Source organism: Periplaneta americana, chromosome 6 (assembly GCF_040183065.1).
Source record: "Periplaneta americana isolate PAMFEO1 chromosome 6, P.americana_PAMFEO1_priV1, whole genome shotgun sequence".
Lineage (NCBI taxonomy): Eukaryota > Metazoa > Arthropoda > Insecta > Blattodea > Blattidae > Periplaneta > Periplaneta americana.
The window spans coordinates 182,850,507-182,869,095 of NC_091122.1; the positions used below are offsets into that span (position 1 = coordinate 182,850,507).

Here is an 18,589-nt window from a genome sequence, read left to right on the forward strand (position 1 = left end):
TATTGCTCTCTCTCTCTCTCTCTCTCTCTCTCTCTCTGTGTGTGTGTGTGTGTGTGTGTGTGTGTGTGTGTGTGTGTGTGTGTGTGTGTGTGTGTGTGTGTGTGTGTGTGTGTGTGTGTGTGTGTGTGTGTGTGTGTGTGTGTGTGTGTGTGTGTGTGTGTGTGTGTGTGTGTGTGTGTGTGTGTGTGTGTGTGTGTGTGTGTGTGTGTGTGTGTGTGTGTGTGTGTGTGTGTGTGTGTGTGTGTGTGTGTGTGTGTGTGTGTGTGTGTGTGTGTGTGTGTGTGTGTGTGTGTGTGTGTGTGTGTGTGTGTGTGTGTGTGTGTGTGTGTGTGTGTGTGTGTGTGTGTGTGTGTGTGTGTGTGTGTGTGTGTGTGTGTGTGTGTGTGTGTGTGTGTGTGTGTGTGTGTGTGTGTGTGTGTGTGTGTGTGTGTGTGTGTGTGTGTGTGTGTGTGTGTGTGTGTGTGTGTGTGTGTGTGTGTGTGTGTGTGTGTGTGTGTGTGTGTGTGTGTGTGTGTGTGTGTGTGTGTGTGTGTGTGTGTGTGTGTGTGTGTGTGTGTGTGTGTGTGTGTGTGTGTGTGTGTGTGTGTGTGTGTGTGTGTGTGTGTGTGTGTGTGTGTGTGTGTGTGTGTGTGTGTGTGTGTGTGTGTGTGTGTGTGTGTGTGTGTGTGTGTGTGTGTGTGTGTGTGTGTGTGTGTGTGTGTGTGTGTGTGTGTGTGTGTGTGTGTGTGTGTGTGTGTGTGTGTGTGTGTGTGTGTGTGTGTGTGTGTGTGTGTGTGTGTGTGTGTGTGTGTGTGTGTGTGTGTGTGTGTGTGTGTGTGTGTGTGTGTGTGTGTGTGTGTGTGTGTGTGTGTGTGTGTGTGTGTGTGTGTGTGTGTGTGTGTGTGTGTGTGTGTGTGTGTGTGTGTGTGTGTGTGTGTGTGTGTGTGTGTGTGTGTGTGTGTGTGTGTGTGTGTGTGTGTGTGTGTGTGTGTGTGTGTGTGTGTGTGTGTGTGTGTGTGTGTGTGTGTGTGTGTGTGTGTGTGTGTGTGTGTGTGTGTGTGTGTGTGTGTGTGTGTGTGTGTGTGTGTGTGTGTGTGTGTGTGTGTGTGTGTGTGTGTGTGTGTGTGTGTGTGTGTGTGTGTGTGTGTGTGTGTGTGTGTGTGTGTGTGTGTGTGTGTGTGTGTGTGTGTGTGTGTGTGTGTGTGTGTGTGTGTGTGTGTGTGTGTGTGTGTGTGTGTGTGTGTGTGTGTGTGTGTGTGTGTGTGTGTGTGTGTGTGTGTGTGTGTGTGTGTGTGTGTGTGTGTGTGTGTGTGTGTGTGTGTGTGTGTGTGTGTGTGTGTGTGTGTGTGTGTGTGTGTGTGTGTGTGTGTGTGTGTGTGTGTGTGTGTGTGTGTGTGTGTGTGTGTGTGTGTGTGTGTGTGTGTGTGTGTGTGTGTGTGTGTGGGGGGTGGTGTGGTGTGTGGTGTGTGTGTGTGTGTGTGGTGGGTGTGGGTGTGGTGGTGTGTGTGGGTGTGGTGTGTGTGTGTGGTGGGGTGTGTGTGTGTGTGGGGGGGTGTGTGGGGTGTGTGTGTGGTGTGGTGTGTGTGGGGTGTGTGGGGTGTGTGTGTGTGTGTGTGTGGTGTGTGTGGGTGTGGTGGGTGGTGTGGGGGGTGTGGTGGGGGGGTGTGGGGGTGGGGTGTGTGGGGGGGGTGTGGGGTGTGTGGTGGGTGGGGTGGGTGGGGGTGGGGGGTGGTGTGGGGGGGGGTGTGTGGGTGGGTGTGGGTGTGGGGGGTGTGTGGGGGTGTGGTGTGTGGGTGGGGGGGTGGGTGGGGGTGGGGTGGGGGGGTGTGGGTGGGGTGGGGGGTGGTGGGGTGTGGTGGGGTGGGTGTGGGTGTGGGGGGTGTGGGGTGGGTGGGGTGTGTGGGGTGGGGGTGTGGGGGTGTGTGTGTGTGGGTGTGTGTGTGTGTGTGTGTGTGTGTGTGTGTGTGTGTGTGGTGTGGTGTGTGTGTGTGTGTGTGTGTGTGTGTGTGTGTGATATATTTTCTGTGTGTGTGTGTGTGTGTGTGTGTGTGTGTGTGTGTGTGTGTGTGTGATATATTTCTTTTTACTTTTCTCACATCTACATTAAATTTCTCCACTATGTCTAATAGTAGCCAAATTCATTTGCTAGCCATTCATTTTCGTTTCTATTTCATATAATATAATGGAAGGGGTAACAAAATTCCACAGCAGAAGCTATCACGACTTCCTAAATAATATAAATCAAGGTGATTCGAAACTAAAGTCTACTAAAATGTTACTTTCGTTCACTGGGCCGTGCCTCAGCGCGATTATCTTGTTCTGGAAACAGGATTTAGCTCCTGATCGCGATCAGGACGGTGACACACTACAAACCCGATCGCGATCAGGTCGATAATCGCGATTAATGACTGTAGTCTGTCACCAGTATTAGAGTCTACTAGTGATGCAAAAATAAACATGTCTTTATGTTAGCATGGTGGTTTTCCATCATCTGAATGGATATTTGTTACATTAAGAAGATATCGTAATCTTCTCTTATAAATGAATAGCTCTCATCCTTGTATCAGTTCTGGAATATTTGCAATGAGTAATCTTTACAAGATGAACACTTCAGAGTCACTGATATAGCAGTTTGCAAAAGAATCTTTAAAATATTCTTAAGCACATGGTAGATGTGACGAGTCTAAGATAATTTTGAACATATCTTTCAAACTGCCCAATGTTCCAGGTGCTAACTAAAAATATTACCGTAAACTGGGGATACTTGAACCACCTCAGAAAGTTTCATTAACTCCTACAAAAAACGTATACCTTGAGAAACTTTCATTGCTCTCCTATATGTTGAATCTTGCGACATACAAACCATAGGCAAGCAGCTTTATTGCATTGTCACTATTGTTATGTATTTATTTATTGTTTTATTAGTGCCTCAAGTTACCCAGAAAATGCTATGTGGTGCAAGTTGAGTTAATAGAACCTTAAATGATAACATTTTATAGATTTGGGTACAGTATATATGTAGTTTATTATCTTTAGCTATATTCTATAATTCACTGAGATAATATGCACACATAATTTTCTTTTCTTTAATCCCAAATTTTGAATTAAAAAATTACAAAAATCACAGAAACGAAAACATCTGAACACCTGATTTGGCTCAAATATCCCCGATGTCTCAAGTAACCCCACCTTACCCGGTACTTTAAAATATAATATTTAGAAAATTATTTTCTAAAACTGCCCACGTTGATCACCCCACTCCACTGCTTGAATTGGTGTTACTTAATATTTGTATTTCTCAAAAAGTGACTATTTTAGAATAAAAGTCAGCTATTTTTTGCACACTTGCATTTGAAGAAATATTTTATAGTTCTTTTAACTAATGGAACTGTAATTGAAGATAAAGGAGCAGTGTCTTCACTAACTTTATTACTCAATGTACACAATCAGATAAGTGGCACGATAGTACCTCCTCAGTGTAGAGAAGCACATTATGTAAGAGGGATGAGTGGAAAGCAACTGAAATCATATTCTAAACATATCCTATATACATTCGCTAGTCGCAAACAGGGTTCTTCAAATTGTAACTACACCAAATCGTGGAGTAAACTTGTCTACAGAAATCTGTGATTTTACATGGAATTGAAAAAATTGTTAAATTAGGTTAGTGAAGAAGGAAAAAAAAAAATTTCAGAGTAACACTTCTAGAATAATTGAATAAAGCTGAAACATATTGTTGTAGTTCGAACTGTATTATATTACAGCAAAAAAATTTGCAGTGTGTACTAAATAGGAAGGATATTTTGGTAATTATTTTGCTCATTTCAAATATTACATATTTCAGGATTTTATTTTAAATACACGTACAAATGGCCGAGTTTCTTAGATAGGGAAACAAATTGAGCTTGGTCTTGATTCATGTTATGTTTTCATTGTCTTATAACTTTCCTCTTAGATTTGCCACACTTGTAAAGGTATCCCCGTAACATGCCATGAAGGCATTTGGGGGGCATGGAGGTAGAGCCCCATGCTTTCCATGACCTCGGCACTAGAATGAGGTGGTGTGGTCGGCACCACGCTCTGGCCGCCTTTTACCCCCGGGAAAGACCCGGTACTCAGTTTTTATAGGAGGCTGAGTGAACCTCGGGGCCGTTCTGAAAGTTTGGCATTGCCACACTTGTAATGATGAAAATACCAGTGTTACAGCCTGTTATTTTTTTTATTTATTTATTAATTTATTTAGTTTTCATAGTTTGCCCAACAACAATAAGGGTAAACTACTTACAAATAACAAATAGGTAGCAATTAAAAAAAAAAACTTACACAAATTAAATTAAACTAAATTGCATATAGATTGGGCTTTTTGTACTGTGGCAGATATAAATGTACTTCTAGAACTAAAAATATCACAATTGTTAAAATACTTATTATAATAGTAACAACTTCTATATATGGTATTGTTTGTACTGTAATTTGTCTGGGACCTTAAAAAAAGGTTTTATTTATTCTATTACTATAATTAGGAACTGCAAATTCGACTAGAGTGATTAACTGATTACAATTACATTAATTTACAGTTGAATGAAGGAACATGGCGTCGTAAATAACTCTACGTAATTTTAAAGTATTATAATTGTACACTGGCAGCCGGGTAGCTCAGTTGGTAGAGCAGCTGGCTACGGACTGGAAGGTCGTTGCCAAACTTTCAGAACAGCCCGAGGTTCACTCAGCCTCCTATAAAATTGAGTACCGGGTCTTTCCCGGGGGTAAAAGGCCGCCAGAGCGTGGTGCCGACCACACCACCTCATTCTAGTGCTGAGGTCATGGAAAGCATGGGGCTCTACCTCCATGCCCCCAAGTGCCTTCAAGGCATGTTACGGGGATACAAAAATAATTGTACACTTTCATAAGTATATGGAACATATATAGAAAGTTTTCACCAGGTACCAATAAATTTACGGACGTCAGTTTTAAATAAATTAATGTATGGAAACTCAAAATCTCGAGTGGCATTTATGATAACTATTTGTACTCGTATATATTTACTATGTATTTCACTGCAAATGGGCAAACACCCGGTGGCAGTGGTAACTTCAATTATCAATCTTCTTAATGTATCCAGCTGTTTGCTGACAACATAAAGTCCACCGTAGTCTATTCAATTTTTGTTTTTCATGAGAAGTGAGGGGTATTTTGATCGGTGTTCATTATAGATGCCTGTTGCTAGTAGCCAGAGGTGGGGTGTAGTCAATATATACTTCAGGGCTGTGTGCAGTGGTAACTTAATTATACACAATAATTACTACTAATAATAATAGTTAAATAACCTAGTTAATAAGTGGATCTAATTTTACATTACAATCTACATATATGCACATAAAAATATGACATGCACATGTATATTATTTTGGTACTGATATTATTTCACTTCACTCTCATCTTACTCACTGCACTGGCACTATGACACGTTTCACTGACACTATAGAACAAATTTCACTGGCACTATAAATTTTCACTGATCGAAACTATTCACTGCCGCTGTAAACCAAACTTCATTGACACAATACGCTTCACTGATACTTGATACAACACTTCAAATAAAACAAACAATTACACCCATATTATTCCATAGAATCATACTTATGAGCTATATTAACTTAAAATTGCTAATCTAAGAACCTCTTACAAGCTATTTTAAACTAATTTACAATTCAAACCAAGGGAATAACTCGTCAGGCTAATTAAATACATGTCACCTAAGTAATGTAACATTTACACTTTATGTACAACTTTTTAAGTTATTTTTTAATCTCCTTAAGAAAGGGCAGTCCTCAAAGACCACTGCAGGTAGATCATTCCAATCATTTATACTTCGATTTAAAAATGAGAAATTACCTACATCCTTTATCACTGCAATAGAAGGAAAATGGATAATATTTCCTATGTAACCCGACTTTTGCCTCACTCTATATTAATTACTTACATCACAGCATCTTAAAATGGCTGTGCTTACACTCTTGAGAACTTGGTCATTGCAACTAGATAATGTAATTGTTGTTACATGACCTACCTTACTGGTAAAAGTTTTATATGGTGAAACAAAATATATTAACAGTAGAATACACAGTCTATGTAACCAAACATGAGTTACAAATTGAAATTCATATAAATACACAATTATTAAATAAACAGTTTTCAAAATTAAATTGTGGAAACTCTTCATTGCTTTCAGCTAACAATAATCGAGCACATAAACAAAAAATCCACTGCACACCAGTTCTTATGTCTGTTCAGTAATAACGAGTTGTTAATAGCAGAATGATGCTTCAAAAAATTCTTAAACGTTATTGGTGTACATTAAATGAGTAAAATGGTCATCATAATCGCTTCTAACAATGTGATAGATTGATCTGAGATGCTGTCAAATGTGTTACCGTACTGAACTATCAGTAGTTTCTAAATCTAATTGGCTTGGACTGATCATATACTTTCGCCTTCAGTAATTTAACGTCTCTCCATGATTTTTCACTATCTTCATGATTAAATCACTATCTATAATAATCCTGTCTACCTCAATAAGTTCAGAATCGGCTCGGAATCAGTTCTAGTCTTGTTGGAATGCACATTGAGCTACTGCGAATGAGCAGGCAGTTCAGAATCGATTCTAAACTGTGCTGGAACAAACCTAAAGATAAACGATGCAGGCCATGTCTGTTGTTGACATGAAGTGTTATTCTTTTGTTTTGTCAACAAATGAATGTAGCTGTGTATTAAAAACATGAAATAAAATGTAATCCTTGTTAGTATTACAGCCAAACTTCATTTAATTTTTTAAATATTTCTTAAAGGCGAAATTAATGTTACAATAGAACATTAAGAATTTATTCTTGAAACTTAATTAACCACAGAAGTTCTAGTTGGTGGGTAGTATGTTATGAATTATGATGTTGATCATTGCGTGAATGAATTTCTGGCCACAATTCCAGCAAATTCGTCGACAAAGCCTTCTCAGAATTGTTAACAAGTAAATTCAGTATTTTTTTGTTCACGTGACAAAATAATACATGTTTTAAAAACAGCCATAATTAAAAAAATTAGAATATTAAGTGTGATACTCTGATAAAATTTGAAACGCCACAAATTATTAAATCAGTGAAATCCTTTGTCTTTGGTTAGGCTGTGATGTCGTGAATGTAAAAACATGGGTTGGAAACTCGTATTCAAAACATTGAACACGGGGTATTTGTATCTATTCCATTGTTTATGGAGTGTCTGTAGCTTAGATACTTGGCCATTTCCAGTTATTATCTAAACTTTAGTTATTTATGAATATATAACTTTATTCTGAATTTAATTTGAAGTTTTAAGCCATAAATATTACATATTATATATGCAGGGTTTATGAACATGAATGTGTGTTCATTTGAACAAAGTTGCTGACCACTAGTTCCCGTTTTGACCACTTCACAGTGCAATATGCCTTGTAAGTTATATGAAACAAAGTGTGTAGAAATAAGACACGAGAAGCTTTTCACTGCTGCATAATCATTTTATAAGATTGTATTTCCACCGTGTGTTAGATGACTTCAATTTACAATGTGACATCAAAAACGTTTTCCTTACATTTTTATTGTACTTTGTTTTTTGACTGTACCATGCAGGCTTTGCTTTTAGTTGCCATGGTAATATTTTACACTGCATAGGTACAATCAGGACATAGTTAAAAATGCAAGGAAAAAGTTTTTGATGTCACTTTACTATGTATAAGGTTTGTATTTCAGATTCTCAAAATATTTATTAAACAAGTTTTGCTCCTACCTCTGATAAAACTTATTTAGTTCAGTTATGCGTTAAGGTGTGAAGGTTGTTCTAATTTCATTATTTTAATATTAGTTTGTTACATACTAGAACTGCAGATATATGCACTGTGCAGATCTGTTTCATACGCACGTTCATAGCATTGACAATCAAAGCAATGTATAATATTGTAGATATGTGTTAAACTGATCTGATGACCATCTTACACTGGATTGTTACATTGCAAGCAGTTTCTAGCAGATCGATCTATTTTAAAAGTTTAACAATTTTGTTACATGTTTTAATAATAGATTGTTGTATAATCCTCACAGGAGTGGGTCATAGTGCTCAAATCTTGAAAGTAAATTGCGATTTAGGCTATATTTTGAGTTTTTAGAACAGTTGAAGATATAAAGAAAGTGAAAAACTTGGTTGTCAACATGACACTACTTAAAAGTTGATACACTCATATGCCACATTATTATTATTATTATTATTATTATTATTATTATTATTATCATCATCATCATCATCACCACCATCATCATCGTCGTCGTCGTCGTTGAAACTATGAAACTAGAACTAATTAGATTTTATGTCATATTCTAAGTAGAAAGATGGAATTATTGTGTTTACCCACTACAGACTGATATAATTACCTACTCACATTATAATAATTAGAGGATTTAGTGGTAAGCTTATTTAAAATTGGAGCTTTAAACTTTTCATTACTGGCATAATATTAAAAAAATAAACATAGATAAAATTTTAATATTTGGAATGAGAGCAGTATAGGTCTATAATGACTGAAGATTCCATTTAAAATATTTGTTTCAATATAATTTTTATCTTTAATTACAAGTTGAATTTATGTTGCGTTAGATACAAGAAATGTTTCATCTTCTATTAAAGCAGTAACTGATTATTTTTATGAATTCTTCACGTTGCTAAAGAATTAATGATCTAAGTTGCATACCCTTACTTATCGTTTTTATTTTACTACTCAGTTTTATATTCACATCGCGCAAATTTTGGGTACCGGTAATTTTATTCTATTAAGCAGTGCAATACTTTAATAGCGTATTATTTCTGCGCTTGTAATCTTGAAAGTGTACATGTCGACAGATGAATTAATTAATTAACTTTTATGATTTAATGACAATTATAAATATGCCGCCAGAAAATAAAGTTGTAGATACTGGTAGGGATAGTCTATTGAATGTTTGAAAACGATAATATAATTAACAATAATGAGTGAATTAGTTGCTAAACATTGTTGCTTAAAATTACCGTAGATTAGTACCGTATTTTTTACCATCCCCTATCCTTTGCTCGTGATTCGAAACTATAAACTTAATAAGTAAACTAGTGAATAGATCAGTACAGTATAGAGATATTAACAATGGTTTCAATTCATTTATTCATTTAGTGTTCTGCCCAGTGGCAGGTCTTTCACTGCAAACCCAGCTTTCTCCAATCTTTCCTATTTTCTGTCTTCCTCTTCGTTTCCTTATATGATCCATATATCTTAATTCGTCTATAGGTGGTTAATTCTATAGTCGATATTGCTTTAATTAAATCATGAAGTTAAGCAACGACAAAATGCGTTACAAATAAAATTAAATGTACCGGTACTTAGTTATGTAGATTGAAGTTTAGTCGATTAAAAAATTAATTAATTAAATTAAACGTAGTGTATGGTTAGGTTGCCATGACAACCAAATCTGATAAACGTCAACGATTGGTCAACGGGAATTGACGTCATTTCAATGCCATTTGTATTCTAAGATTATGGAAGCGAAAGAAGGAACTTTTTTAAAAACATGTTTTACCTTTTTTGCCGGTTTCAGAAAGTATAAATACCGTAATAAAATCACATCATGTTGATAAGAAATTGAATATTAATATTACGCACAATTTTATATAAAAATAGCGTACACATTAAACGTTTCTTTCTTTCTTGCGAGATAATGCATTTTTAAAAATTAGATTGCAAATTCTGATAGGTACTGGTAAACCTTATTAAATTTTAAGTCCCATTAAATTCCAATTCGATACTCCTAATATCTTATTATAGCGTTTTTATTTTGTTTAAATAAATTGTGTAACATTTCCATCTAAAATACTGTGGTTAAAATTGAAAGACAAATTTCTACGATTGTATACGTATGGCGTAGTCAACCCGCCAAACCTTCCCCGGGCAATCTCATTGCAATCGGGTCAATACTTGTTTGTACGTCACGATATTCCGTACGGAGTCCAGTGCAGTATACCGGATCGTAAAGTCGGTTAACATAATATTGTATCGTATGTATAATGCATTTAGTGTTCAAGTAAATCCTTTTATTTCATAAAAAATATCGTAAATGTCATGGTTACTTCATAGCTTTGTATGGTTGCGGTCTCAGGAATCAATGTGGCCGTGATGTCATGACTTGGGAAAATCTTCCCCTTCCTATACCATACCCCCCTCCTCTACCTAGTGGCATGTTCCACGCTGTAAAAAGTCGTGGTAGTGAAGCTTCGTAGGCCTTTCTGTACTACGCTTTGCAGGAAGAGGAGTGCGTTACACATTTTGCAATATTAGACGAAGTTGCACGTGCTAGTTATCGAGTACTTAAGTTGTAGCTTGTATAATTCTCTTGTTTCGTTATACGGTAATGGCTGATTATTTGATTTGTGGAGGTACGGGTTATGTCCCTGAAGACGGTTTAACAGGTGCTCAGTTATTTGCGAACGGCGATGGATTGACGTACAACGATTTCATCATTTTGCCTGGTTTCATTGATTTTACCGCAGATGAAGTGGATCTCACCTCAGCCCTTACGAAGAAAATTACATTAAAAGCACCACTAGTTTCTTCACCAATGGATACTGTCACCGAATCTGACATGGCAATAGCAATGGCATTGTGTGGTGGTATTGGTATGATACATCATAATTGTACCCCAGAATATCAAGCGAACGAAGTGCATAAAGTGAAGAAGTATAAACAAGGTTTTATTCGAGATCCAGTAGTTCTTAGTCCAAAGCATACAGTTGGTGACGTGTTTCACGTGAAAAAAGAACATGGATTTTGTGGAATTCCTGTTACAGACAGTGGAAAACTAGGTGGAAAATTAGTGGGTATTGTAACATCACGAGATATAGATTTTTTGGAAGAATCCAAAGATAGTAGTCTTAAATTAGAAGCCGTAATGACAAAGTTTGAAGATCTAGTTACAGCATCATCCAATGTTACCCTTCAAGAAGCCAACAGTATTTTGGAGAAGTCAAAGAAAGGAAAGTTGCCAATCATCAACGACAGAGATGAGTTAGTAGCTCTTATTGCTCGTACAGATCTCCAGAAGTCTCGGAACTACCCAAATGCTTCAAAAGATGAGAATAAACAGCTTCTTGTAGGCGCAGCCATCGGTACACGTGAGGAAGACAAACGCCGGCTGCAGTTACTGTCGCAGGCAGGTGTGGATGTGGTGCTGCTGGATTCGTCGCAGGGTAACTCTGTTTACCAGATTGATATGATTCGTTATATCAAGCAAACATATCCAGAACTTCAAGTGATCGGTGGAAATGTGGTGACTGCAGCCCAAGCAAAGAATCTGATAGATGCCGGCGTTGATGCTTTACGTGTCGGTATGGGAAGTGGATCTATATGCATCACTCAAGAAGTGATGGCCGTAGGACGCCCTCAAGGCACAGCAGTGTATAGAGTAGCAGAATATGCCCGTCGCTTCGGTGTGCCGGTTATCGCAGATGGTGGTATTCAGTCCGTCGGCCATGTTCTTAAAGCACTATCTCTTGGTGCTTCTACAGCAATGATGGGTTCCCTTGTGGCTGGGACTTCGGAAGCCCCCGGTGAATATTTCTTTTGTGATGGTGTTCGTGTGAAGAAGTACCGCGGTATGGGTAGTTTGGAAGCCATGTCTCGTAAAGATGCCAAAGGTGCAGCGATGAACCGTTACTTTCATAATGAAAATGACAAAATGAAGGTGGCACAAGGTGTGAGTGGTTCGATCGTAGATAAAGGTTCGGTGTTGCGTTTTCTACCGTATCTGCAGTGTGGTTTACGACATGGCTGTCAAGATATAGGTGCTCGAAGTTTGTCGATTCTGCGTTCCATGATGTATTCCGGAGAGCTGAAGTTCGAACGCAGGACTCAGTCTGCCCAGATCGAAGGGAATGTTCATGGCCTGTTTTCATACGAGAAGCGGTTATTTTGAATAGAATCAATGGCCTACAGTGCGTATCACCTAACAAGATGTCTATAGTGGATATTGCTATCTTCCAGGATGCCTCACAGGTGTACAAATGATACAGGACCGTGGAAACATTGTGCAGGTTACACAATATATGGGGCACATATTATTGGTGAAGTAGTATGGTGCTTATCATCTGAACTCTTACAGCCTAAATTATTTTTTTTTATACTTAAATGTCTTAAAAGTAGATAGAGTACCGTAGATGAATGTTCTCTATAACTTCGGGTTAAGTATAGGTGAATCTTCGATCACGCTACACAACACGTGACAGAAAGGAATTTACTTAAATCATCGCTAAATTGTAACACCCTAGAGACACTATGAATGCTATAAACCCACCCAACCTGCCCCAAATATCTTCTTTGCCCTTCTATAGCACGCGACACTGAAGCTTCCAACTTCCATTTCTTCTAAGTTGCCAATCATCAACGATAGATATGAGTTAAGCTCTTAGATATCCAGAAGTCTCGAAACTACCCCAGTGCTTCAAAAGATGAGAATAAGTTTTACGGTGCGAGAACTGTGACAGATTAATTTAAACTTTTCGTATGCCTTGCATATACGAATCTCTTACAGGTTAGGTTAGTTCAGGCTTTTAATATGCCTTACATGTACGAATCTCTGACAGGTTAAGTTAGATTAGGCTTTTGATGTCTCTTGTATATAATAAATTGAAGTGAAATGTGCGTTTCGCTTTCATTTTAAAGTGTTCTACTTCTTTATTTCATACATATTTCATAAATAATCGCTTTTAGGTTACGGACATTGGTGAATTATTTTCAATTTTTAACTATTTTCTAATGTTTACAAGTCAACTGATATCCTATATGAATGCTTCACATTGCAAACTACCTTCCCTCTGAAAATTAGACAAATTTTCCACTATTATTCGTCAAAAAACCTTCAGTGTCACGTGCTGTAGAAAAACCACCATTTTTATATAGGCCTATTCGACGGATAATTTATTCAGACTAATCACATTGCCCAGTGGTACCATAATTGTTTTGCACTATGCTGGTAAACGGATGCTAAGTGTAAATCTTCGATAATCGTACCTTATGAAAGCATTCCTTTCTTCACTGTGGTCCAGGGAAATCTACCTACCTACTCGCATATCAAAAGCCTGAACAAACCAAACCTAACCTATTTTGAGTGGTTTTTTTTTTTTTTGCCAGATATTTACAACACTGACACCGATTTTGATAGCCCTCTGCTGGATATATTCAGAATTGTGAGATAGTAACGGACTGAGATACGAGTGCGAGATATTTAGGCTGTTAAGTGTTATTAAACGTGATATATTTACATAATTTGTGAAATTATTCCATCTGTCATTTTCATTTGATCAATTAAGAAGCACAGTGTAAATCAGATAGGCTTTGCGTGATGCATAGCGAGATCGAAGATTCAATTAATTATATTTACTTTATAGTATTATGATGGAGTATTGTAATATTGGTTAAAATTTTGAAACGTGGCTGTTGCTTAGTCTTCTATGTATGATATACATGTAGTTTCCTTGCCAAATTTTTTAGCAGTTTCTTGACTAGTCATAAAGGACGGTGATTCGCATCATGGCACGTCATCAGGCATGTTGGCCAGCATTGTGTTCCAGTGTTACATAACTACACAAAATAGTATAGTCCTGTGACATATTTGTGTTCATGACCGTAAAATCTCAAATTTTGGTAATTCTGTACAAGAATGCTACCAAAGGAAGGCAATAGAAATGTCTTCCTGCCAAAGCTTGGGAGGGAGAGGGTTTTGCTTGGCAAAGTGACATCTAATGATTGAAATAATAAATAGCTCACAACACAGATGGCATTAATGTACTAAGGTTGAATAAAAAGTAATGGCAACAGTTCGATATTTCTGACATGGCTTTATTCACAGGGGTACAACATTTACGTACCTTCTATATAGTCGCCCCCCTTATTTATTGCCTTTTGCCAAATGTTTGGAAGGTGTCGTACACCAACAGCGGTCCATGTTTGTTGATGTTCCGAATTGACCGCCCTAAAGCATGGATAAGTTCATCTCTGGTATTGTACCGGGTCCCTCGCAGTGGTTCTTTCACTTTGGTGAAAAGATCGTAATCGCATGGATCATATCGGGTGAGTACGGTGGATGTTCCAGTAGTGCACGTTTTCCGTCTGCCTTGGAGGTACAGTGTGGTGCAGTATTATCCCATCAATGTCATACGCCACAATGAACATCTCTTTCACAGCACTTTGTGTAGGGCGCACTTTCTTCGGTCGAGAAGAACCTGGATGCTTCCATTAATTTGATTGACGTTTCAAGTTTGGTTGGTTCGTATGAGCGAGCCCAGGTTTCGTCCATAGCGACGATTCGTCCAAGAAATTCGTTATCTTTCCTTTGGTACAGGTCCAACAAGGCCTGTGCGACTGAATAGCGGTGCCGTTGCTTGTTAAACTGCGGTAACCCAGAATGCCTTGCAGAATGTGGAGCACAGTTTTGTGACATACTCCGACTTCTGCTGCTAACTCACGCGCAGTCCATCGGTGGTCAGCATCCAACAGGGAAGCAAGGAGTTGAACTGTGTTGTCCTCCACGCGGGGTTGTCCTGTACGGAGGTTGTCCTGAACGGCATCCCTGCCTTCCCAGAACGCTTTAACCCATCGTGCCACTGTGTGATTATGGCAACGCTGCATCGGCACATGCTTCATGCAGTCCCTGAAAACATTCTTGTGCACTACGACCTCGTGTCACTTCAATTTTGATCCCGGAACGTTGCTCTAGTTTTGTAAACGTGGTCTTAGGGCGCTCGCACTATCCCTATGAAAGTCAACGTTCTACACACTGCAGTAGATTGAGAGAGTACTGTCGCCGCTGGCTGCACTAACTCATCTAACAGTCCTTGTTCATGTCCACACAGCTGGCAGCTCTCGAACGCACCATCGTCACGTGACAGCAGTGTTGCCATTACTTTTTATCCAACCTATGTATCTCCACGTTCATACTTCTGTCTGCTCTTCTCCTACTTCTCGTCTCTTCTTTCTCTGTTTCCTTTATCTTTTCTCTTCCCTGAGTACTCGCTATGTTTTATTGCACACAATTTAATGTATTCATTTCTTTTTGAATCTATGCCAGAACTCATCGATGTTGCAATATCTCCTTTGTGTGAAGGCTAGTTGGGAAACAGTTGAAAATCTTACCCAAAAGCAATGGACATTGTTGCCAACGTAAATCGTAATAGGAATACATTGAAGGGACTGATAACACAATTCGTATGAAGGTCTTTTTTTGGTCCAGAGGAAAATTTTTAGTGGGAAATATTTTAATTGAATACACCGATGTTCATATAAACATATTGAAGGTCCGAGGGTAATTCTTCGAAGGACCATGGAATGAATTCATGTACTGTCAATGTTGCAACATACAGCTGGAGGAAATGCATTCCACGAGTAATTCAGTTACAAACATGGCGTGCTTAGGATGTTTAGGCAAGAAGATTGAAGACGAAGTAGTGGATTTTCGGTCCCAAATTGATGTTGCCCCCTCAGTTTTTCTTTGGTTTTTGGTACATATACATCTAATAAAAGGGATGTATGTAAATAAATCTGCATACCTTTGGTAGTGCTCTTGTACAGAAATATCCAAATGTTCATTATGACTTTCACCAGAGGCGTTCATATGGTCTCGCTGTTCATTCATAATCTCATTAGGTCAGCTGTTATTGCACGTGTTTTGTTATGCCTCTGGGAAAGCCTTCATAGCCATCTTGTCCTCTACCACATGTCTTGTATGGTGTTCCATAACATGTGATTAGATATTTAATATATATCATTCAAGAATATTGTTATATTTATTGAGTATGTTTACAAGGAATATCTATTGAAAATGGTTTTCTTTTATCTGATATTTTTGTGGCTAAGGAAATGCTATGAAGGGGGAGATTTTTCACAAGTGATAATTTTGTTGTGAAAGGAATGGAATAATAAACAATGGACATATTTTTTGACTTTTTTATACAAATATATACCGTAAAGGAAGAGAGTACAATGAAAAGTGATCATATGGAAAGGAACAAGTATTGATACTTACTGCATAAAAATAGTGTATTTTAATAAAGAATTTCTTTACAGTATTGTTTAAATATATTTCTTTCTGTTCGTAGAATTATACCCTTCATATGACTTGCTGGAGTTGGACTATTCAGTTATGAAATATTTTTATATATTTAATATTATTTGTGGACAGTAGGAAACTTATCAGCATTTTCATTTCTTCCTAGTCCTTGCCAACCACCCATCGGGACCAAATGTGTGATATAATTATGGGCAGCTTTTAAGTTTCTGATTCTGTTGTTAGAGATTTGGTTACTTACTTCTAGAACTACTTGGACATTCTGCATTTTGTGTCTCAAGGATAGGTTCGTGGACATTCTGCATTTTGTGTCTCAAGGATAGGTTCGTGAATTAATAGTAATATCCTGAGTAGCAGAGAAGGGTAGAACATGATTTTTTTAAGTTTATAATTTGTTTTGCTTTCATTCAAACATTACATCCGTGTATCTTGCATACAGCTGAATAGGCAACATAAGAAAAAAAATCTTAATAAATATTCAATTTAAAATTAGAGATTTAGAGATATTGATGTTGAAAGATGTGTCCATAGCTTATATAAATAAGTTTAAAGTAGTCTGTAAGCAATTTCATGTTCATAATTACTGACTTCAGCATTTTATTAGTAACTCCAAATTGCTTAATGACACGTTAGTAGTACAGAGGTGTGAAAATTATTAGAATAATCTTAATTTTAAAGGTTTTTTTAATAGTTCCTTCACAAATATTCATTGAATTGATGAATATTGGTATATAATATTACTATACTGATGTAGGATATATTTACTACTAACAATGCCGGAAAGCATTGTTGTACATTGGTATTTTTCTTATTTTACAATTGTTATGGGAATTCAGAAATTATTATATTATGTTGACGGAATTGGAAAGATAAAAAATTAAATAACAAATGCTTTAAACAAATTGTTCTTTGCGTTTACATTGTTGTGAAGGTTCAAATGAACGTATACATCTGTTTTGTCATATAATTTTTTATGTTTCCAATTCCGCCAACATAATATAATAATTTCTTAATTCCCATAAAAATTGTAAAATAAGAAAAATACCAATGTACAACAATGCTTTCCGGCATTGTTAGTAGTAAATATATCCTACATCAGTATAGTAATATATACCAATATTCATCATTTCAATTAATATTTGTGAAGGAACTATTAAAAAACCTTTAAAATTAAGATTATTCTAATAATTTTCACACCTCTGTAAGTTGGTGAATTTGCATTTCGAATTGATGGCTGCTCAATAGTACGTAATTGTTGATTTCAAATTCTGTAATGGCAGGTGAACATTATGACATGTTGCAATGATGATAGAAGTAGAATTTGAGTAATACTTTGTGTTAGAAATGTGAGCTTGTTGCCTCGAGATTTTGTTTTAGTGGTACACTTATATTTACATCCACTCCTCAGCAGCTAAACTTGAAATTCCTACAAAGTCATCTGTTTTTAAGTTGATTTATATTGAGCATTAATGTGTTGTTAAGAGCTGTGAACTACTGTCATCCTCTGAGGAGTATAGTGCTGAGAGGAATGCGGTTCCGACTAGTCTAGCGCGGTACTGGAGTGGGAGGGGACAGTGACAGCGGCAGTCTGGAAGGAAGTACAATCATACTGAAAACATTCGCCCACTTTACGAGAGCAATATGCCTATTAGTTTTCTAACGTTAGTTTTCTAAAGATACAACCATTCGTACTTATGTTTTCAGAGAAGGAAAGTATTGTAGAAAATTTTATTTATTTATTCTGGTGAAGTTAAGGCCATCACACCACCAGAAATACAAATACAATAAAACAAATCAAAAGAAAAATCATAATACAACTACAATAATATAAATGAAAAGAAGAATCATACTATAAAATTTAGTGATTAGTGGAAATGAATTAAATTTGTAAAGTAATCAATTTAAATATACTGTACTGCTGAACTCACTTGAGAAGTAAAACTACTTGATTTGTATTTTAAGATATCGCCAACAAATGATTTTCGCATGACATTACAGGAATCTGTTTTTCACGATACCAATCACACATATTCTAAAATTCCAATAGAATAAATCAAAAACTTTTCCACAGCATGTTTCCTTAAAAATGACTTGTAGCGGTGAAATATTTAATATGAGTAATTCATATAATATTAACATAGCTAACATCAGGGAGATGTTTGAGCAAAAATTGCAACAATATATTTAATATATTAATAACAAAACCATATTGCCTGGGTAAACAATATGTATATGAAATATTCACACACACACTACTACAAACTGAAGACTGCATATTTTTGGATGATTAATACTTCCCACTCCGCTCGGCTCGGCTTGGCTGTAGCAACAAATGAATATACCTGCAACCCCCCCGCACCGATGGCAAGAATACCTCAGGTCCAGCGCTAAACTCGTCAGAGGAAGACAGTACTAATACACAATGTTTGTGCTGTCTAATAACTTTT

The 18,589-nt window shown here is 37.2% G+C and overlaps 2 protein-coding genes across 5 annotated transcripts in view; both read left to right on the plus strand.

Moving 5' to 3' along the window:
- Positions 1 to 18,589, plus strand: part of GABA-B-R1 (gamma-aminobutyric acid type B receptor subunit 1) — a 163,837-nt gene that overhangs the window by 95,167 nt on the left and 50,081 nt on the right. The window lies entirely within an intron of this gene.
- ras (Inosine-5'-monophosphate dehydrogenase ras) lies at positions 10,262 to 16,152 on the plus strand. Its single transcript, XM_069829682.1, has 2 exons — positions 10,262 to 14,596; positions 14,630 to 16,152. The coding sequence occupies exon 1, from the start codon at positions 10,437 to 10,439 to the stop codon at positions 11,994 to 11,996; it is 1,560 nt and encodes a 519-aa protein (XP_069685783.1). The 5' UTR covers positions 10,262 to 10,436; the 3' UTR covers positions 11,997 to 14,596; positions 14,630 to 16,152.

What these genes read in the sequence shown, in the direction of transcription:
- ras (XM_069829682.1), top strand. Translation starts at nt 10,437, where the DNA reads ATGGCTGATTATTTGATTTGTGGAGGTACGGGTTATGTCCCTGAAGAC.